Source organism: Bombina bombina, chromosome 4 (assembly GCF_027579735.1).
Source record: "Bombina bombina isolate aBomBom1 chromosome 4, aBomBom1.pri, whole genome shotgun sequence".
Taxonomy (NCBI): Eukaryota; Metazoa; Chordata; class Amphibia; order Anura; family Bombinatoridae; genus Bombina; species Bombina bombina.
Window position 1 is genome coordinate 993,978,144 of NC_069502.1, and position 22,156 is coordinate 994,000,299.

Consider the following 22,156-nt stretch of genomic DNA (forward strand, 5'->3'; position numbering starts at 1 on the left):
AGGAATTTTTATCTTGTCCCAAGGGAATCCTTTAGATTCACACCAACAGATATATTTTTTCCATATTTTGTGGTAGATTTTTCTAGTTACAGGCTTTCTGGCCTGAACAAGAGTATCAATGACAGAATCTGAGAACCCTCGCTTTGATAAGATCAAGCGTTCAATCTCCAGGCAGTCAGTTGGAGTGAGACCAGATTCGGATGTTCGAACGGACCTTGAACAAGAAGGTCCCGTCTCAAAGGTAGCTTCCATGGTGGAGCCGATGACATATTCACCAGGTCTGCATACCAAGTCCTGCGTGGCCACGCAGGAGCTATCAAGATCACCGATGCCCTCTCCTGATTGATCCTGGCTACCAGCCTGGGGATGAGAGGAAACGGCGGGAATACATAAGCTAGTTTGAAGGTCCAAGGTGCTACTAGTGCATCTACTAGAGTCGCCTTGGGATCCCTGGATCTGGACCCGTAGCAAGGAACCTTGAAGTTCTGACGAGAGGCCATCAGATCCATGTCTGGAATGCCCCACAACTGAGTAATTTGGGCAAAGATTTCCGGATGGAGTTCCCACTCCCCCGGATGAAATGTCTGACGACTCAGAAAATCCGCTTCCCAATTTTCCACTCCTGGGATGTGGATTGCAGACAAGTGGCAGGAGTGAGTCTCCGCCCATTGAATGATTTTGGTCACTTCTTCCATCGCCAGGGAACTCCTTGTTCCCCCCTGATGGTTGATGTACGCTACAGTCATGTTGTTGAAACCGTATGAATTTGGCCTTTGCTAGCTGAGGCCAAGCCTTGAGAGCATTGAATATCGCTCTCAGTTCCAGAATATTTATCGGGAGAAGAGATTCTTCCCGAGACCAAAGACCCTGAGCTTTCAGGGGTCCCCAGACCGCGCCCCAGCCCACCAGACTGGCGTCGGTCGTGACAATGACCCACTCTGGTCTGCGGAAGCTCATCCCCTGTGACAGGTTGTCCAGGGACAGCCACCAACGGAGTGAATCTCTGGTCCTCTGATCTACTTGTATCGTCGGAGACAAGTCTGTATAATCCCCATTCCACTGACTGAGCATGCACAGTTGTAATGGTCTTAGATGAATTCGCGCAAAAGGAACTATGTCCATTGCCGCTACCATCAAACCTATTACTTCCATGCACTGCGCTATGGAAGGAAGAGGAACAGAATGAAGTACTTGACAAGAGTTTAGAAGTTTTGATTTTCTGGCCTCTGTCAGAAAAATCCTCATTTCTAAGGAGTCTATTATTGTTCCCAAGAAGGGAACCCTTGTTGACGGAGATAGAGAACTTTTTTCTACGTTCACTTTCCACCCGTGAGATCTGAGAAAGGCCAGGACAATGTCCGTGTGAGCCTTTGCTTGTGGAAGGGACGACGCTTGAATCAGAATGTCGTCCAAGTAAGGTACTACTGCAATGCCCCTTGGTCTTAGCACCGCTAGAAGGGACCCTAGTACCTTTGTGAAAATTCTTGGAGCAGTGGCTAATCCGAACGGAAGTGCCACAAACTGGTAATGCTTGTCCAGGAATGCGAACCTTAGGAACCGATGATGTTCCTTGTGGATAGGAATATGTAGATACGCATCCTTTAAATCCACCGTGGTCATGAATTGACCTTCCTGGATGGAAGGAAGAATTGTTCGAATGGTTTCCATTTTGAACGATGGAACCTTGAGAAACTTGTTTAGGATCTTGAGATCTAAGATTGGTCTGAATGTTCCCTCTTTTTTGGAAACTACGAACAGATTGGAGTAGAACCCCATCCCTTGTTCTCCTAATGGAACAGGATGAATCACTCCCATTTTTAACAGGTCTTCTACACAATGTAAGAATGCCTGTTTTTTTATGTGGTCTGAAGACAATTGAGACCTGTGGAACCTCCCCCTTGGGGGAAGCCCCTTGAATTCCAGAAGATAACCTTGGGAGACTATTTCTAGCGCCCAAGGATCCAGAACATCTTTTGCCCAAGCCTGAGCGAAGAGAGAGAGTCTGCCCCCCACCAGATCCGGTCCCGGATCGGGGGCCAACATCTCATGCTGTCTTGGTAGCAGGTTTCTTGGCCTGCTTTCCTTTGTTCCAGCCTTGCATTGGCCTCCAGGCTGGCTTGGCTTGAGAAGTATTACCCTCTTGCTTAGAGGACGCAGCACTTGGGGCTGGTCCGTTTCTGCGAAAGGGACGAAAATTAGGTTTATTTTTGGCCTTGAAAGACCTATCCTGAGGAAGGGCGTGGCCCTTGCCCCCAGTGATATCAGAAATAATCTCTTTCAAGTCAGGGCCAAACAGCGTTTTCCCCTTGAAAGGAATGTTAAGCAATTTGTTCTTGGAAGACGCATCCGCTGACCAAGATTTTAGCCAAAGTGCTCTGCGCGCCACAATAGCAAACCCAGAATTTTTCGCCGCTAATCTAGCCAATTGCAAAGTGGCGTCTAGGGTGAAAGAGTTAGCCAATTTGAGAGCATGAATTCTGTCCAAAATCTCCTCATAAGAAGAATCTTTATTGAGCGCCTTTTCTAGTTCATCGAAGCAGAAACACGCTGCTGTAGTGACAGGAACAATGCATGAAATTGGTTGTAGAAGGTAACCTTGCTGAACAAACATCTTTTTAAGCAAACCCTCTAATTTTTTATCCATAGGATCTTTGAAAGCACAACTATCTTCTATGGGTATAGTGGTGCGTTTGTTTAGAGTAGAAACCGCCCCCTCGACCTTGGGGACTGTCTGCCATAAGTCCTTTCTGGGGTCGACCATAGGAAACAATTTCTTAAATATAGGGGGAGGGACGAAGGGTATGCCGGGCCTTTCCCATTCTTTATTTACAATGTCCGCCACCCGCTTGGGTATAGGAAAAGCTTCGGGGGGCCCCGGGACCTCTAGGAACTTGTCCATTTTACATAATTTCTCTGGAATGACCAAATTCTCACAATCATCCAGAGTAGATAACACCTCCTTAAGCAGGGCGCGGAGATGTTCCAATTTAAATTTAAATGTAATCACATCAGGTTCAGCTTGTTGAGAAATTTTCCCTGAATCTGAAATTTCTCCCTCAGACAAAACCTCCCTGGCCCCCTCAGACTGGTGTAGGGGCACTTCAGAACCAATATCATCAGCGTCCTCATGCTCTTCAGTATTTTCTAAAACAGAGCAGTCGCGCTTTCGCTGATAAGTGGGCATTTTGGCTAAAATGTTTTTGATAGAATTATCCATTACAGCCGTTAATTGTTGCATAGCAAGGAGTATTGGCGCACTAGATGTACTAGGGGCCTCCTGTGTGGGCAAGACTGGTGTAGACGAAGGAGGGGATGATGCAGTACCATGCTTACTCCCCTCACTTGAGGAATCATCTTGGGCATCATTTTCTCTAAATTTTGTGTCACATAAATCACATCTATTTAAATGAGAAGGAACCTTGGCTTCCCCACATACAGAACACAGTCTATCTGGTAGTTCAGACATGTTAAACAGGCATAAACTTGATAACAAAGTACAAAAAACGTTTTAAAATAAAACCGTTACTGTCACTTTAAATTTTAAACTGAACACACTTTATTACTGCAAATGTGAAAAAGTATTAAGGAATTGTTCAAAATTCACCAAAATTTCACCACAGTGTCTTAAAGCCTTAAAAGTATTGCACACCAAATTTGAAAGCTTTAACTCTTAAAATAACGGAACCGGAGCCGTTTTTATATTTAACCCCTTTACAGTCCCTGGTATCTGCTTTGCTGAGACCCAACCAAGCCCAAAGGGGAATACGATACCAAATGACGCCTTCAGAAAGTCTTTTCTGTGTATCAGAGCTCCTCACACATGCATCTGCATGTCATGCTTCCTAAAAACAAGTGCACAATAGAGGCGCGAAAATGAGGCTCTGCCTATGATTAGGGAAAGCCCCTAGAGGATAAGGTGTCCAATACAGTGCCTGCCGGTTATTTTACATAATTCCCAAGAATAAAATAAGTCCTCAAAGCTATGAAGTATAAAATATGTTTATATATCAATCGTTTTAGCCCAGAAAATGTCTACAGTCTTAAAAGCCCTTGTGAAGCCCTTTTTTTCCTTATGTAATAAAAATGGCTTACCGGATCCCATAGGGAAAATGACAGCTTCCAGCATTACATCGTCTTGTTAGAAATGTGTCATACCTCAAGCAGCAAAAGTCTGCTCACTGTTTCCCCCAACTGAAGTTAATTCCTCTCAACAGTCCTGTGTGGAAACAGCCATCGATTTTAGTAACGGTTGCTAAAATCATTTTCCTCTTACAAACAGAAATCTTCATCTCTTTTCTGTTTCAGAGTAAATAGTACATACCAGCACTATTTTAAAATAACAAACTCTTGATTGAATAATAAAAACTACAGTTAAACACCAAAAAACTCTAAGCCATCTCCGTGGAGATGTTGCCTGTACAACGGCAAAGAGAATGACTGGGGTAGGCGGAGCCTAGGAGGGATCATGTGACCAGCTTTGCTGGGCTCTTTGCCATTTCCTGTTGGGGAAGAGAATATCCCACAAGTAAGGATGACGCCGTGGACCGGACACACCTATGTTGGAGAAACACAATTTAGCCAAGGTTTGTTCCCATTAGCAAAGAAAAACTAACCCTGATGGCATAAAAAAGTTAAAGAATAAACGTTTTTTTATCACAGTCAACTATAATCTCACAGCTCTGTTAGATTACTTCCCTCAAACAAGCTTTGAAGACCCCTGAGTTCTGTAGAGATAAACCGGAACATGCAGGGAAAAACAATGAGCTTCTGACTGAAATTTTTGATGCGTAGCAAAAGCGCCAAAAAAAGGTCCCTCCCCCTCACACACAACAGTGAGAGAGATCAGTAAACTGTCATAATTAGATCAAGCAACTGCCAAGTGGAAAAAATAGTGCCCAAACATTTCATTCACCCAGTACCTCAGAAAATGAAAACGATTTTACATTCCAGCAAAAACGTTTAACATAAATTAAGAGTTATTAAAAAACCTGTTGCTTTGCAATTAGGCTAAAGTCTTATATACACAGTGTAATTCCAGTGAAGTACCATTCCCCAGAATACTCAAATGTTAAATATACATACATGATATTATGTCGGTATGGCAGGATTTTCTCATCAATTCCATTGTCAGAAAATAAAAACTGCTACATACCTCTTTGCAGATTAAACTGCCCGCTGTCCCCTGATCTGAAGTTTACCTCTCCTCAGATGGCCGAGAAACAGCAATATGATCTTAACAACTCCGGCTAAAATCATAGTAAAAACTCTGGTAGATTCTTCTTCAAACTCCACCAGAGAAGGAATAACACACTCCGGTGCTATTAAAAAATAACAAACTTTTGATTGAAGAAATAAAACTAAATAAAATCACCATAGTCCTCTCAGACATCCTATCTAGTCGTTGGGTGCAAGAGAATGACTGGGGGTGACGTAGAGGGGAGGAGCTATATGCAGCTCTGCTGGGTGAATCCTCTTGCACTTCCTGTTGGGGAGGAGTAATATCCCAGAAGTAATGATGACCCGTGGACTGATCACACTTAACAGAAGAAATGATTGATTCAAATGCATTATCCCAAATATGAAACTGACTGTCTGAAAATAAGGAATGTTGAACATCCTGAGTCAAGGCAAATAAATGTTTGAATACATATATTTAGAACTTTATAAAAAAGTGCCCAACCATAGCTTAGAGTGTCACAGAAAATAAGCTTACTTACTTACCCCAAGACACTCATCAACATGTTGTAGAAAGCCAAACCAGTACTGAAACGAAAATCAGCAGAGGTAATGGTATATATATATATATATATATATATATATATATAAAAGAGTATATCGTCGATCTGAAAAGGGAGGTAAGAGATGAATCTCTACGACCGATAACAGAGAACCTATGAAATAGACCCCGTAGAAGGAGATCATTGCATTCAAATAGGCAATACTCTCCTCACATCCCTCTGACATTCACTGCACGCTGAGAGGAAAACCGGGCTCCAACCTGCTGCGGAGCGCATATCAACGTAGAATCTAGCACAAACTTACTTCACCACCTCCATAGGAGGCAAAGTTTGTAAAACTGATTTGTGGGTGTGGTGAGGGGTGTATTTATAGGCATTTTAAGGTTTGGGAAACTTTGCCCCTCCTGGTAGGAATGTATATCCCATACGTCACTAGCTCATGGACTTTCGCTAATTACATGAAAGAAATATAACGTATATAAACTCATACAAACCAGATATACATAGAAATGTGTATACATGTATTCAAGCCCTTTAGGTTTGAGGATAAGAAAAAACACTCCCCTTGGCGCACACACGCACTTGCTTTTTTAATCCACCTCTAATATTTTCTGCCACAATAAATGGGGTCCAGAAGCAGAGCCCCTCCTACATCTTGACACGATATGGTTTACACCGATTTATTTGTGCAGTAGTGACCATGGGGCATGCCAGCTCCTACATGATGAACTGCCCTCTATCACCGCCCCCCTCCCATTTTCTACTGAAGATATTTCTTTAAAATTATATTGCTCGCAAGCAGTCTGTTTACTGGAGGTGGCCAAAATAATTTGAAAGAAATGCGTTAAGAAAAACAGATGTGCTGGTTCAGTGCCCCAGTGATTAGCTACAAGTCTTAAAATCGACTGGTGGGCTGGGTTATTATAACTAGTAAGCCCACCTGGAATTTGCACGGTGTGCCTAAAGGCCAGTCCAGACCTGCACACGTGAAATAAAATATTTATTCAATTTAAAACCGTATCATGTACCTTTATAAGCCTCATATAAGAGGCGTAGAATAAGTTAAAACATCACAAAAAATGGGAGAATTTAACTAAATTTCAACTCAAACATACATTTGAATATATGCAATGTGTTTATTTTTAGAAGAATATATACAGCTAGAAGAAATAACTTACCTGTGTCTGCAACATTTCGCATTGTGTGTTTGAAGGCCCATATTATAGAATCCAAAACTAATTTAAACTGAGCCGGTGGGATAGCCAAAAAAGCAGGAAAACAATGTGAATTTACAGCTTGAAGAAGCAAAAAGAAGTTTGTCCTGTGTTCAGGATACTCTTCAAAATCCTAATGAGCATATAAAAAAAAAAGTTATAAGAAACAATTCAGTTTATTCTATAATTTTGTGCATGACATGAATATACAATTACATACCTTATTTATCATGTTTAATGTGCATTCAAAAACAGCATCAAATATTTGAGGTATTTCTGCAGTTATATGTCCTCCTAGCTTGTTTACGATCGTTGCCATGGTGCTAAGCACTTCAGGTTCTCGGGCAGCTGGAACATTTCTTTGATAATCAATTAAAACAGCATCCAAAAGAGGGGGAACAAAGTTTTCAGCAACCTATTAAAATATTAACATTAAAATTAATATTACAAAGGTGCGTGTATCTATCTATATCTCTCTATTTTCATACATCTTATATAAAGTGTTCAGCTCTGCGGAATCTGTTGGCGCTCTACAAATACCTGATAATAATAATAATAAAGTGTAAGTATTTAGAAAATGTTTAAAAAAAAAACTAAAAAAAACACACACGGTAAGGAATTAAATCTAATAGGAACTATTTTCAAGATTATAAATATAAATCTTCTACAATCACTTTATCATATACTAAAAACGTCAAGGTGTAAAACAAGATTAAACAAACAAAAACGATTACTTACCATTTGAGGATCGTTCGACCTGCTCACCCAACCAGATATTAGTTTTAAAGTTTCCCTTTTTACAGTTCTCATACTTCTTATCAACGGTTGCTTTGTAACCATTTCCCCTGTAATAATGCATAAACATTATAGTTTATCTATTTTTAACCCCAATACACGATTATCAATATTGTTTTACAATATTAACACCAACTAACCATTTGCCTGAATTGCTGCAGAAATATTCTCACTTAAGCACTTGTACACATTTAGCATGTCCAAATAAATTCTTCCGAGCTGAATAACAAAGGGATGACCAACTGCTTTACATGCTCTTACATTTGTTTTCAAAATGCTGCCAAGCTGTTTAACGGTTTCTGGATCTTTCAGTATATCAACGTTCTGCAAAAACAACCAATGTTGAAAACCTTAAAGGGACACTAAAAGTCAAAATAAAAATGTTCATGATTGTGATTGAGCATACAATTTCAAACAACTTTCCAATGTACGCCAATTAGTAATTTTTCTGCAGTATGCACCCTGAGAAACCAGCTCCTACTGACCATGTGCAAGAGTCCACAGTATATACGTATCAGTCTGAAATTAGCTGATGGATGTCACTTGATACAGGGGGAAAAAGCAATCTTTGAAATTTCTCATAAAAAAAAAATCTGATAATTTGAAATACAGAGTATTATGGATTATGCAATTAAACTGTATTATTAAGGGACATGAAACCCCCCAAAAAACTTAAATTATGCTTACCTGAAAATTTGCTTTTCTTCTGTACGGGGAGAGTCCACAGCTGTATTCATTACTTTTGGGAAATACAGAACCTGGGCCACCAGGAGGCAAAGACACCCCAGCCAAAAGCTTAAATACCTCCCCCCACTTCCCTCATCCCCCAGTCATTCTGCCAAGGAAAAAAGTGCCACAAGAACAAATAAAATGAATTTAAGGCTGCCCACAGAAAAAAAAAAAAAAAAAAAAAAATGGGCAGGGAGCTGTGGACTCCCCGTACAGAAGAAAAGAAAATTATCAGGTAAGCATAATTAAGTTTTTCTTCTTAAAACGGGGAGAGTCCACAGCTGCATTCATTACTTTTGGGAAATCAATACCCAAGTTTATAGAGGACACTGAATGCAGACAAGAGGGAACAAAAAGGCAGCCCATTCTTATGGCACCACAGCCTGACACAACCCAGATTCCCGCTAAACACAAACTACTTCAAAAGAAGCAGGAAGCACAAAAATATGGAAAGAGGACAAGGTAACTACCCAACAATTAGAACCATAAGTTAGAGATCACTCTAAATTCTGGACCCCACAGAGCACAAAAGCCCATGAGAGGAGACCCAAGTCCCACTCTCTAGAAGCATACAAGACATTTTTTTCCATGAACAATGGCAAGGGAAACAAACTCCCTAACTGAAAGAAGGGCAGAATCAAATAAGAAGGTCCGAAAGAACCTCCCTAAACTTCCCGAAGATTCAAGGACAAACCAGAGAGAGAAGCCCCTAACACAACTCAAAAAGAGTGGCTACCAGGCTGCAAAAAGGACAAGTACCGTAGAAAACAAACTACCAACGGACGAGAGCAAGGAAAGGAAAATTTCCAGACCCCCTCCCACATGAATCCAAAAGGATGTTCCAGAAGGACAAAAGGATAAAAGATAGAACAAGACTACCTTACCAAAGACGGCTAACTTAACACAGAGAACTAAACAAACGTAGGTCCGGAAAAAAAACCCGGGAGCAGAACAGAAACGGAAGAGTAACATCCGTTTATGCCATAAACGAAAGGCACAGGCTTCCATCGGATAGGCCGTCAGACTAAACGTCAAACCATAGTAACGAGTCAACCGAGTAGCTAGTAAACTTACGCCAGGACATTCCTGGCAAGAATAAGAGAAAACTCAAAGGAAAGAACCCCCCCATTGCTAAGGGAAAGTTCCTGCAAGGCCTCCCAACCTAAGGCCTTGCAGGACAAGATACGTAGTCGATGCTCAAACAGAGCAGTCGGAATATCTGACTCCTACTCCGAGAGAACAGTCCTATCACAGAATAGACCGTCAATGTCCCAAGGACAAGAGAGATTAAAATATCCCTCTTACCTGAACTATTCCAATTGTGCCCTTGAAGAAGTCCGGCCGGGTTCCGGATGAAACGCATAGGGATATCGTCAAGTGCTTTGTCCTCATTGACAGTTTGTGCAGCCTGAGAGGTTTAGGCCTAAAGGGGGACGCTCCGGATCCTATGCTTCACAGTGACGTCAGACGCCGGCTTGTGTTCGGCGGTCCATTCTAAATCTGGACATTTCTGCCTGTTGATCGGGACTCAGACTGCCACTGCCTTTAATCCTTATCTGGAAATTTACTGTGCTTACTTAAGTGTAAGTTTTTATGTTTATTTTATCTGCATACTTGTATTAAAAAACTCAAGTTTTTTTGCGCTTCTTGTACTCTTTTGCCATAGTTTTACATCCCTCCATTTGTCTAGAGCTGTTCATTATCAGAATCAGAAGACTGAGGATCCAGAGGCCAATAAAGACCGAATTCCTCCAAAACCTCCAATAATCCATCTCCGACAGGGCATTTGAAGGCCTCGACCCTGACGGAAGCCTCAAAGGGAACCACTCCCCCAGAGTAAACACTCAGCTCACCTGGCACCCCCAGGTGAAGAGGACACTGATAAGCTCTTAGCTGGCCCTCAAGCTGTAAACACGCCAACACCAAGAGTATGGCCATGTGTAACCAATCTGCGACCTCTGGAGAAAAACCTCCTTCCGGAGAAGGGGTAACGATATTTGGGACAGCTGCCTGTGTAGGAACAGTAATTTCTAGGGAATGAGCCTCACGGGACACAGAATCCTCAGGGGGGGGGGGGAGGCTCAGAGGTCTCTACTCTCTCCCCAGTGGAGGAAAAACGCACTATTACAGCATACGGAACATAATTGATTGGGCCTTCATACAATCTAAACAGGAACCAGCATCTGAATCGGAGAAATCCTCAGAAAAATCAGAGTCCTCCATAACTTGACCGGACAAAATCGTACAAAAATACCTGGCACCTCAAACCACCAATGGCTGGGGCACTCACCACCTCCTATGACCCATACAAGCAGATAAAAGACCCTCTCCACCAACCCTCGGTCAAGATTATGGAAATGGGGAACGACAAACATGACTACGTCCGGTCACGAGGTGCAACCTACAGGTCAAGGAAAAGCATGCCAGTCCCACCAAGAAACTGCGTAGCTCAAAAACAGAATTTATGCTTACCTGATAAATTTATTTCTCTTGTGGTGTATTCAGTCCACGGATCATCCATTACTTGTGGGATATTCTCCTTACCAACAGGAAGTTGCAAGAGGATCACCCACAGCAGAGCTGCTATATAGCTCCTCCCCTCACTGCCATATCCAGTCATTCGACCGAAAATAAGCAGAGAAACCATAGGCTGCAGTGGTAACTGTAGTTTAAAATTAAAAAATACCTGCCTTAAAATGACAGGGCGGGCCGTGGACTGGATACACCACAAGAGAAATAAATTTATCAGGTAAGCATAAATTATGTTCTCTTGTAAGGTGTATCCAGTCCACGGATCATCCATTACTTGTGGGATACCAATACCAAAGCTAAAGTACACGGAAGAAGGGAGGGACAAGGCAGGTACTTAAACGGAAGGTACCACTGCCTGTAAAACCTTTCTCCCAAAAATAGCCTCCGAAGAAGCAAAAGTATCAAATTTGTAGAATTTTGAAAAAGTATGAAGCGAAGACCAAGTCGCCACCTTGCAAATCTGTTCAACAGAAGCCTAATTTTTAAAGGCCCATGTGGAAGCCACAACTCTAGTAGAATGAGCTGTAATCCTTTCTGGAGGCTGCTGGCCAGCAGTCTCATAGGCTAAGCGGATTATGCTTCTTAGCCAAAAAGAAAAAGGTTGCCTAAGCCTTTTGACCTCTCCTCTGTCCAGAGCAGACAACAAACAAAGCAGATGTTTGACCAAAATCTTTAGTAGCTTGTAAGTAAAACTTTAAAGCACGAACCACGTCCAGATTGTGTAATAGACGTTCCTTCTTCGAAGAAGGATTAGTACACAAAGACGGAACAACAATCTCTTGATTGATATTCTTATTAGATACCACCTTAGGTAAAAACCCAGGTTTGGTACGCAGAACTACCTTATCTGCATGGAAGATCATATAAGGAGAATCACATTGTAAGGCAGATAACTCGGAAACTCTACGAGCCGAGGAAATAGCTACCAAAAAAAGAACTTTCCAAGATAAAAGTTTGATATCTATGGAATAAAGAGGTTCAAACGGAACCCCCTGAAGAACTTTAAGAACCAAATTTAAGCTCCAACAAACGATTTTGGAAAGCCTAAGAGCCCTTTAGAGATGTCCTATAGCATTCAGGGGACTCTTGGAGGAAGCTGGATGTCTCAGTCTGTAAAAGTTACTGCGCAAAAAAGCGCTAAATTAGGCCCCTCCCACTCATAGTAACACAGTGGAAAGCCTCAGGAAACTGTTTCTAGGCAAATTTAAGCCAGCCATGTGGAAAAAACTAGGCCCCAATAAAGTTTTATCACCAATGTATATATAAAAACTTTAAAACATGCCACCAAACGTTTTATATTGTAAATATAAAAGAGTATTACCTCAGAAAGTAAGCATTATACCAGTCGCTATTAAATCACTGTATTCAGGCTTACCTTACATAAATTTGGTATCAGCAGCATTTTCTAGCATTCACATCTTCTAGAAAAAATCTTAACGGCACATACCTCATAGCAGGATAACCTGCACGCCATTCCCCCGCTGAAGTTACCTCTCTCTTCAGTCATGTGTGAGAACAGCAATGGATCTTAGTTACAACCTGCTAAGATCATAGAAATCACAGGCAGATTCTTCTATTTTACTGCCTGGGACAAAATAGTACAACTCCGGTACCATTTAAAAATAAACTTTTGATTGAAGCAAGATAACGGCTACATTTCACCACTTTCCTCTTACTACCTCCATGCTTGTTGAGAGTTGCAAGAGAATGACTGGATATGGAAGTTAGGGGAGGAGCTATATAGCAGCTCTGCTGTGGGTGATCCTCTTGCAACTTCCTGTTGGGAAGGAGAATATCCCACAAGTAATGTATGATCCGTGGACTGGATACACCTTACAAGAGAAAAACCTGAATGTTCCGTAAAAGCCCTGAGCCCAAAATCCATACACAACAGCAGACAAAATCAAAAACAAATATGATTAAAAGTCCCCCACTGTTCATTAACCCCCCTTAGGAGATAAAAACCCTTGATTCCATAAAGATAAAGGAGCCCCACTGAGACCCTGTATTCTATCATATCATATTCCACAGTGAAAGGAAAATGTTAACAGAATCTATGCCGTGGAACAGTAACACAGTACTTAAAGTGTGACAGATAGTTGCGTCGCTTCTGACATGGACTTGAGTGCAGAAAGCAGGCAGCGAAACTAGTCAACACTGATTGCTTACGGAGCTGTTGAAACGAGTCTGGATGGTTTCACAGAAATACTCTCCCTGCATCTCCATTCTAACTTTCATCCAAGCTCTCAAGGAGAGGCTGACAGGACTACTTAAAACTCCCGTCCCAATTCGAAGAGTACTACTCTGTTATCTTCTAACGCTTCTCTGCCAACCTCCTGTGATGAAAGGCAAAGAATGACTGGGGGATGAGGGAAGTGGGGGAGGTATTTAAGTCTTTGGCTGGGGTGTCTTTGCCGCCTCCTGGTGGCCAGGCTCTGTATTTCACAAAAGTAATGAATGCAGCTGTGGACTCTCCCCGTTTTAAGAAGTAAAAATAAATAAATTATACATACATTTTAAAACAACTTTCCTATTTACTTATATGATCACTTGCTTCATTCTCTTGATATCCTTTGTTAAAGGAAAAGCAATGCACTAATGGGAGCTGGCTGAACTCACTTGTAAGCCAATTAGAAAAGTTATATATGCGCAGCCACCAATCAACAACTATCGTTCTCGTCTGATCCTACCTAGGTATCCTTTCCAACAAAGGATACCAACATAACTAAGCAAATTAGATAATAGAACTAAATTTGAAAGTTGCTTAAGATCGTAAGCTGTATCTAAATCATGAAGGAAATATTTTAGATGTCAAGTCCCTTTAACCCTTTAGTGACCAGACCATTTTTAAATTTTCTGATCATTTGGGACCAGGGCTATTTTTAATTTTCTGTGGTGTTTGTGTTTAGCTGTAATTTTCCTCTTACTCATTTACTGTACCTACACATTATATACCGTTTTTCGCGCCATTAAATGGACTTTTAAACATACCATTATATGGTATATCTTATAATTTACTATAAACCCCCCCATAAAAACATAATTTATGCTTACCTAATAATTTCCTTTTCTTCCGTTGGAAAGAGTCCACAGCTGCATTACTTTTGGGAAATAAGAACCTGGCCACCAGGAGGAGGCAAAGAAACCCCAATCAAAGACTTAAATACTCCTCCTTCTTCCCTTATCACCCAGTCATTCATCCAAGGAACAGTAGAAGAAACATCAGGGTGAAAAAATGTGCCAGAAGAATAAAATGACACCCCACGTATAATAATAATAAAAAAAAAGAAAAAATAAAAGATAAAAAAAAAAAAAAAAGGGTGGTGAGCGGTGGACTCTTCCCAACGGAAGAGAAATTATCAGGTAAGCATAATTTATGTTTTTCTTCCTAATTGGAAAGAGTCCACAGCTGCATTCAGTACTTTTGGGCAAACAATACCCAAGCTAAAGAGGACACAATGCCAAAAACGGGAGAGTACAATAGGCAGCCCATTCTGAGTGCACCAAGCCACAAAACACTACCCAACAAACCCCCCGCTTCGTCCGGAGCCGAGAAAAAACTTTGAAAAGGAAAGGCCCCAAGGGCACTGACCCGCAGATAGTCCAGAAGCCTAGCTAGAAACCGCAAAATCGGACTCAACTGAGCCAACAGTCCTCCAGGAGACATCGTCGCCCAACAGGCGGTCCCTCACCAAGGGATAAGGCAAAGAATAACCGAAAGGTCACCACAAAATCCATAAAATGAAAATCCCCAATAGCGAGCCCAGCTCACAAAGACCCAAATGGGTCCTGACAGACGAGGGTAGGCTACGCACAGACCAAACAGAAACCAGAGGTTTAGGACCGGGCCTCGAAACAGACACTTTTCTCTCAACATCGTGCAAAAGCACCGAAACACAACTGAAGACTGAGTCCTCACATCGTCAGAAATAAGAATATTATAGTATTCAGACAAAAAAAGAATGCATAACAGACCCAGACAAAAAACCCTGAGTCAAAAACACGTAGCCATCATTTGGACAACACAGAAGAATACTTGCTGAGACGTAAAAAGCGTCCAGCAAGAGAACAGATTGCAAAAGGAGAACTCCCAGACAATCGAAGCCGCTAGACCTACACACAAGGCTCCAAAAGGGGAAGCACATAACCTCAACGAGACCCACTGCACGAGAGAGAGAGAGAGAGAGAGACTACACCCATAACCCGAAGGTGAATGGTGACCCGGGACCCTCATCTTGTAAACCCAGGGGGCTAGCTACAATGCCAACCTAGACCCTGAAGATGACAACGCATCTCAGAACCCACTCCCAACCTGGCCAGGTTAAGCATCGGTAGGTTTTGAAAACAGAACAGAAGAACCCCAACACCAGATCAAAAACAAGCGGAAGAATGGCCACAGCCATCCCAACAGAGCATGGGTGCCAACCCGACTCCTTAGAAACAGACAACAAGGCCGTAGACCCAAAGGAATCTAACAAAAGGCCCACCATAGTCTCGACACGGAGATAGCAAGGCTCCAGATGGAACAACCCAGAGAAAAACACCCCTCTCTGAAAGGTTAACTCTCCGTTCCAACCTCCTGAATCCAAGAGAATCCCTAGAAAAAGGACCACACCTCCATAAGAAGGAGAATAAGCCCCCCCACACTAAGAAAAGGGATGGGGCCAAAAAGGCAGAGCACCTGCCCACAAGACACGAAGCCACAGGCTAAAGGAGAGATCAAGCTCCAATGCAGATGAACTTGGAAGGAATGAGCTTGCTAACACGCATCCAATGTGCAATAGCTGCAGCAGAGACACTGCAAACCCATTCGTCTGCAGAGCAGTGAATCCATAAGGTTACCACAGCAATCTGACCAAGGGAAATCAAACAAAGGCGTAAAGTCCAGCCCAATGAGCATCAGCCAACCATGACCAGGTCATTAGTCCAAGTAAAAGGACATAGCCGAAGTTCCTGGGGAACCCCGAACCAGCCCTAGAGCCAAAAAGTCTGGCAACAACTCCACAAAGGAAAACACTGAGTGAAGCCTCAGCAACCGGAAGCACCAGGGAGAAAACCGATCCGAGCCCCCAAATGTTTAAACAAACAATATCCGAGAACTGAACACCCCGTCTGATATATATATATATATATATAAAAAAAAAAAAAAACCAGACCACAGGGAGATAATGCAATATCCAGATCAACCCAGATAACGAGTTAACTCGCAAGTCCCGACCCAAGAAAGAGACCACCCCTTGCCAAAGTCCAATGCTCCAAAGGAGCTAAGGCGTTAAAGGCTTACATAGAAACATAGATATTGACGGCAGATAAGAGCCATAGGCCCAGCAAGTCTGCCCGACCTTACCTAACAGTATAAACTTATCTAGTTCGTAGGATAGCCTTATGCTTGTCCCATGCATTTTTAAAGCCCCCCCCCCAGTGTTTGTTGCTACTACCTCTTGAGGAAGTTTATTCCATAAATCACTCTTTCTGTAAAGAAGTGCTTCCTCAAATTACTCTTGAATCTACTACCCTTTAGCTTGAGCTCATGACCCCTTGTTCTTGAATTTTCCATTTTATGTAAAATACCCACAGCCTCAGTTTTACTAAACCTTTTAATGTACTTGAAAGTTGCTATCATATCACCTCTTTCCCCTCTAGTACTTACAACAACACTAGAGCCCATAGACACTCAAACAGCCACAGAACAAGCAAGGGGATACCCCGAGGCCAAAATCACTCGAGCAATGGCTGGTCTCCGCATCACCTCCATACAATCAGAGGAGCTTCTAAAGAAAAATCGTGGGATATCAAAATAAAAAGCTGTTGAAAGGTGAGCGCTCACAGAATCAAGCTTTACATATCCTGGACAGACAAGAAGCGGATCCAGACCTGACGCAGAAGGGATTGGTTACCTGCGGTCACATGATCCACTCGGAAGGCAAGAGGAAGAGTATTCAAGATAGCGGATGTGGACGCTACGCAGTGGGAATTCTGCCATTCAGAGGTACATAAACAAAGAGGGAATCGGAATCGGAGGACGATATACGCAGACGGTACAATCCCTTAAAAAGCATAGTGACCTACACATGAGTGTTCTCGGATAAGGTCACAGGCGGTATGAGGGTAGTGTGTTAATCTACAAATAGTAACACAATCACCATTATTACCAATAACTTTATATCTTCGCATTGTTAAAACCAATACTGGCTATAGAACTATCAGCAAAAATCTGGTTCAAGTAGAGAACATCCTCTCTTAATATGTATTGAGGACTTTTATACTATTAAATCCCTTCGAGTCCCTGCATCTACACAATCATAACACCTGACGATTTTCCAATCCATGTAGAAATCAAGGACGATTCAATGAATAGGATAGTGCATAAATAGAATCATATTACATTGGAATTGTACAACACTGTAAAGTCTTTTTTCTAAGTATAATCAATCCAGAGTTTTTGTTTTAAACATTTAATTTCATTTGCTTAATTCAGGAGTGTAGTATGACTGGATACACCGGTGTATGATCATATGTATCATTTTAGAATCTAATTTTACTTGTAAGGATTAATTGTTTTTAATAGATTAAATACTTATATTTTATAGTTATTTTTGTTCTCATTTTTATTTTCTTCAATAACGGAGGACTTTATATCATTAGGAATTTTTATTCAATTTTGATAGTACATTTAAATAGTATTTTATATGAAATTTGAATATTTGATAGTATTGGATATGCCAAGATTAGCGCGTGAACTTTCCTAATTAATCTATTTTTTAGAGTAATATTCGAAACCTCTAACAGGATCATTGGATTCTTTCAGTACATATAGATCCTTGATCTTATATATTAGAGCTATTTTAGGTGGTTAAAGTGAATGTAAAGTTATTCTGGCTGCTAAACGCAGCATTAAAATGTATTTGAAAATAGGTATACCTTAATTGATGATTGTTGTATTAAATTTGTATTTACAGAGTATTTTGTATTTAGATAGCTGAAATCGTACTTTTAATACTCCGCCCGCCATCTTTGATGATTGAATGACATAGTAGGCTCGATCTCGTCAAGCAATCAGTGAATCCCCCACGGGGGACCAAACCCCTTGTCTCTACGTCACGCATCTAATGCGCTTATGTTAGAGCGATGTTCTATCACTGATCTCGGACGCGCGTTCACATTTCACGCATGCGCTCTTCAACAATTTTGGGTCTTAGTAATTTATTCTTCAACTTTTGGATCGCAAGGTAAGTAACGATCGTACAGGGGCTGGCTCAATTTGAAAAACAAATCTAATGCGCTCGTAAGGCAAAAAGAGAAAACATTATTGGGAATCATATAAAATAACGATTATGTTATGTTAGTTTCAAAACTACGGAGGGATCGCTGCTGTACTGTCTTCAACGATAGTATTCAATGAAAGTATTCATTCATTCATTCAATACTATGTTATTATACAATTACATCGGTGTGTAACGCATGCGCGGATGTGCCGATAGCTGGGAGCGCGCATTGCCTCTACGTAAACAGCGGGTGGGACCGCCATTTACGTAACATGGAACAAAATCAGGAAGTTGCGGATGGGAGGAGCTGGTCCATAAAACAGACCAAATTGGTAATAAAAAGTAAATTTATGCTTACCTGATAAATTAATTTCTTCTATGGTACGACAAGACAGACGGCTAAACAGAAGGCACCACACTGCTTGAAGAACTTTTCTCCCAAAAATAGCCTCCGAAGAAGCAAAAGTATCAAATTTGTAAAAGTCGCAGCCTTACAAATCTGTTCAACAGAAGCATCATTTTTAAAAGCCCATGTGGAAGCCACTGCTCTAGTAGAGTGAGCTGTAATTCTTTCAGGAGGCTGCTGTCCAGCAGTTTCGTATGCAAAACGGATGATGCTTGTCAGCCAAAAAAAGAGAGAGGTAGTCGTAGATTTTTAACCTCTACGTTTTCCAGAATAGACAACAAAGAAGATGTTTGACGGAAATCTTTGGTCGCTTGCAAGTAAAACTTCAAAGCACGAACCACGTCCAAGTTGTGCAAAAGACGCTCCTTCTTAGAGGAATGATTAGGACACAGAGAAGGAACAACAATTTCCTGATTAATATTCCCATTAGTAACAACCTTAGGAAGGAATCCAGGTTTAGTACGCAAAACCACCTTATCAGCATGGAAAACAAGATAAGGTGAGTCTCATTGCAATGCAGATAGTTCAGAAACTCTTCGAGCCGAAGAGATAGCAACTAAAAACAGAACTTTCCAAGATAGAAGCTTAATATCTATGGAAAGCATAGGTTCAAACCGAACCCCTTGATGAACTTTAAGAACTAAATTCAAACTCCATGGCGGAGCAACAGGTTTAAACACAGGCTTGATTCTAACTAAAGCCTGACAGAACGACTGAACGTCTGGAACATTTGCCAGACGCTTGTGCAGTAAAATTGATAAAGCAGATATTTGTCCCTTTAGGGAACTAGCTGATAGCCCCTTCTCCAATCCTTCTTGGAGAAAGGACAAAATCCTAGGAATCCTGATCTTACTCAATCATTAGCCTTTGGATTCACACCAATAAAGATTTTTACGCCATATCTTATGATACATTTTCCTAGTGACAGGCTTTCGAGCCTGAATCAAGGTATCTATGACCGACTCAAGCGTTCAATCTTTATTTTATCACCTCTTTCACTTTACCCTTCCTAGTACTTAGAGTAGGCAAAGAGAATGACTGGGGAGTGGAGCTAAGGGAGGAGCTATATAGACAGCTCTGCTGTGGTGCTCTTTGCCACTTCCTGTTAGCAGGAGGATAATATCCCACAAGTAAAGGATGAATCCGTGGACTCGTCGTACCTTATAGAAGTATAATATTTATTTTACATTAAAAAAAAAAAAAGTGGCAAATAAGGTAAACGTTCAAAGTAGGGAAAATTTACATTCACTTTAAGTAACTTTTGGTGAAACATTTTATACACTTTTGGTTAATATATTGCATACCCAATCAAGCAGTCACTGCGCCTTCCTTTAGTAGTTGTGAATTATTTATTTACAAATAAATTTTGGGATAATTTGTATATATTTAGGAGGCAGAGCTTGGTTTACATTATAGGATAGTAATACCCCAACCCACTTGCCAAAACAGGACATCCTATTGGATGAAAATAAAATACAAGGCAACCCGTAGGTTAACGGCCAAAAAGAAATAGGCCTACCGCAGGACCAGCCAAATGGAGCCCTGATCTTCCAAAAAAACTGGAAAAGATCTCAATACATGAAGAATCAGGAGATTACATCATCCCCATATGTCTAATGAGGTGCGCCATTCGAAGAGCAGACTGAGTATTCCCGTATCCGATAAGGATATTGTCGTTCAATAACTGAAAAAACATGTCTGAGTAACACGCGAAGGCGCGCAATTCTGTAACGAAAGGCACAACACTCAGGGACAGTCGCACCCATAGGGAGATGTACAGTCCAAGGTGGAATACCTGGGACAACAGGAGCAGGGAAGGCACCACCCTGTCCCTCAAACTCTATTCAATTTAGGAAATAAAGGTTCATCAGGCAATATGACCTCTGGAACCCCTGAATTCGCCAAAAACTTCCTTTCGAAGAAGCACAAATTCCTAAAACTAAAGTCTGGTTCCTCCGCAGTTGGAGGTTGAGAGGCAGCAGACTCAGACAGTTCGTACTCGGACGTCTCAGAAAGAACTTCATCCTCGGATAACCCTATCAGTTAAATCCAAAAATTATTTGATGTACTCTGGGAAGAAGTGCAATATGTAACCTTTCGCTTGCGCTTAGCAGGGCGAGGTAAAGCATTAAGGACGCAGACACCGCCATTTCAACTGCGCAGTAACGTCTAGAGAAAAAAAAAAAAAGCCCCCCTCCAGATGGAGGATCCGCAATGCTACGGGAAAACTGCATGTGCATAGAGATAATGTAGGGTACGCAACTCACTGGACGACAACTCCTCAGAGGTGGACGGCTTCGTGGTATCAAACATGTTTGATATTATCACATTATCAAGGCATATGGAACATAAATGAGAGGGGGAACTAGGGCCTCCTCACCATATAAACAGGAATTACTCTTTAGGAATAGAGGGAGTACCCTCTAAGGTAACAGAATCCTCCATCGCTAGTGCAATAACCGGAGAACTAGAGAAATAAAACATCTTATTTTATTCTAAAAACGGCACCCTTATATCCCAATGGCTGGGGCACTCACCTCCCCCTATGAAGCAGACAGTAGAGATTTAAGACTCCTCTCTGATAGTCTGGTCAGGAAAGAGGGAATGAATCACATAGTGCACAATGCCGTACTGTCCCTGCTATGAGAGAAAGCGCACCAAGCTTGTAAGCTGCATGGCTCTCAAAGTGAAACCTGTATATTCCATAACAGCCTATGAGCCTAACACCTCACACATAAAGCAGCATAAAATGAAATAAACATTTAAAATTATTATTCCCCCCTGTTCAATAATCCCCTAAGGAGATATTAACCCTTGATTCTATAAAGATTAAAGGCGCCACACTGTGACCCTGTCTTCTGTGTTAACATTATGTAATAAAAAAATGAAACAATCTTACCAGAATCTACGCCGTGGAACAGGAACACGGCCCTTCAAGTGTGACAAGTAGTAGCTGCACTCTTGACATGGACTTGAGAGAAGAAAGCAATCTGCGAAACTCGTCAACGCCGATTGCTAAAGAAGCTGTTAATGAGTCGGGATGGTGTCGCAAAGGGAAGCTCCCCCTGCATCTCCGGACTGTAACGTTCACCCAGGCCCTCAAGTTGAGAAGCTTAAAGGGCTACTTAAACTCCTGTCCCATAGCGAAGGGCAGAACCCTTCATAAGAGACCTCCAATATTCCGGCACCTCTCTGCCACCTCCTGTGACGAAAGGCAAAGAATGACTGGGGGATAAGGGAAGTGGGAGTAGTATTTAAGTCTTTTGCAGGGGTGTCTTTGTCTATTCCTGGTGGCCAGGTTCTTATTTCCCAAAAGTAATGAATGCAGCTGTGGACTCTTTCCAATTAGGAAGAAAATATGATGAAAAAAAAGAGAAAAAAACAACCCACACTTTTTCTAACCCCCAAAATCTGTTACACATCTACAACCACCAAAAAACTCCCATGCTAAATAGTTTCTAAATTTTGTCCTGAGTT

General features: G+C 41.6%; 1 protein-coding gene across 1 annotated transcript in view; it reads right to left on the bottom strand.

Annotated features, from left to right (window-relative positions):
- The window catches only part of XPO1 (exportin 1), a 443,161-nt gene that overhangs the window by 26,525 nt on the left and 394,480 nt on the right, over positions 1-22,156 (bottom strand). Inside the window, exons 18-21 of the mRNA XM_053712052.1 lie at positions 7,888-8,071; positions 7,691-7,797; positions 7,173-7,367; positions 6,917-7,085 (exon numbers count right to left, since the gene is read on the bottom strand). Of these exons, the coding sequence (XP_053568027.1) occupies positions 6,917-7,085; positions 7,173-7,367; positions 7,691-7,797; positions 7,888-8,071 (655 nt within the window). The remainder of the gene's footprint in view (positions 1-6,916; positions 7,086-7,172; positions 7,368-7,690; positions 7,798-7,887; positions 8,072-22,156) is intronic.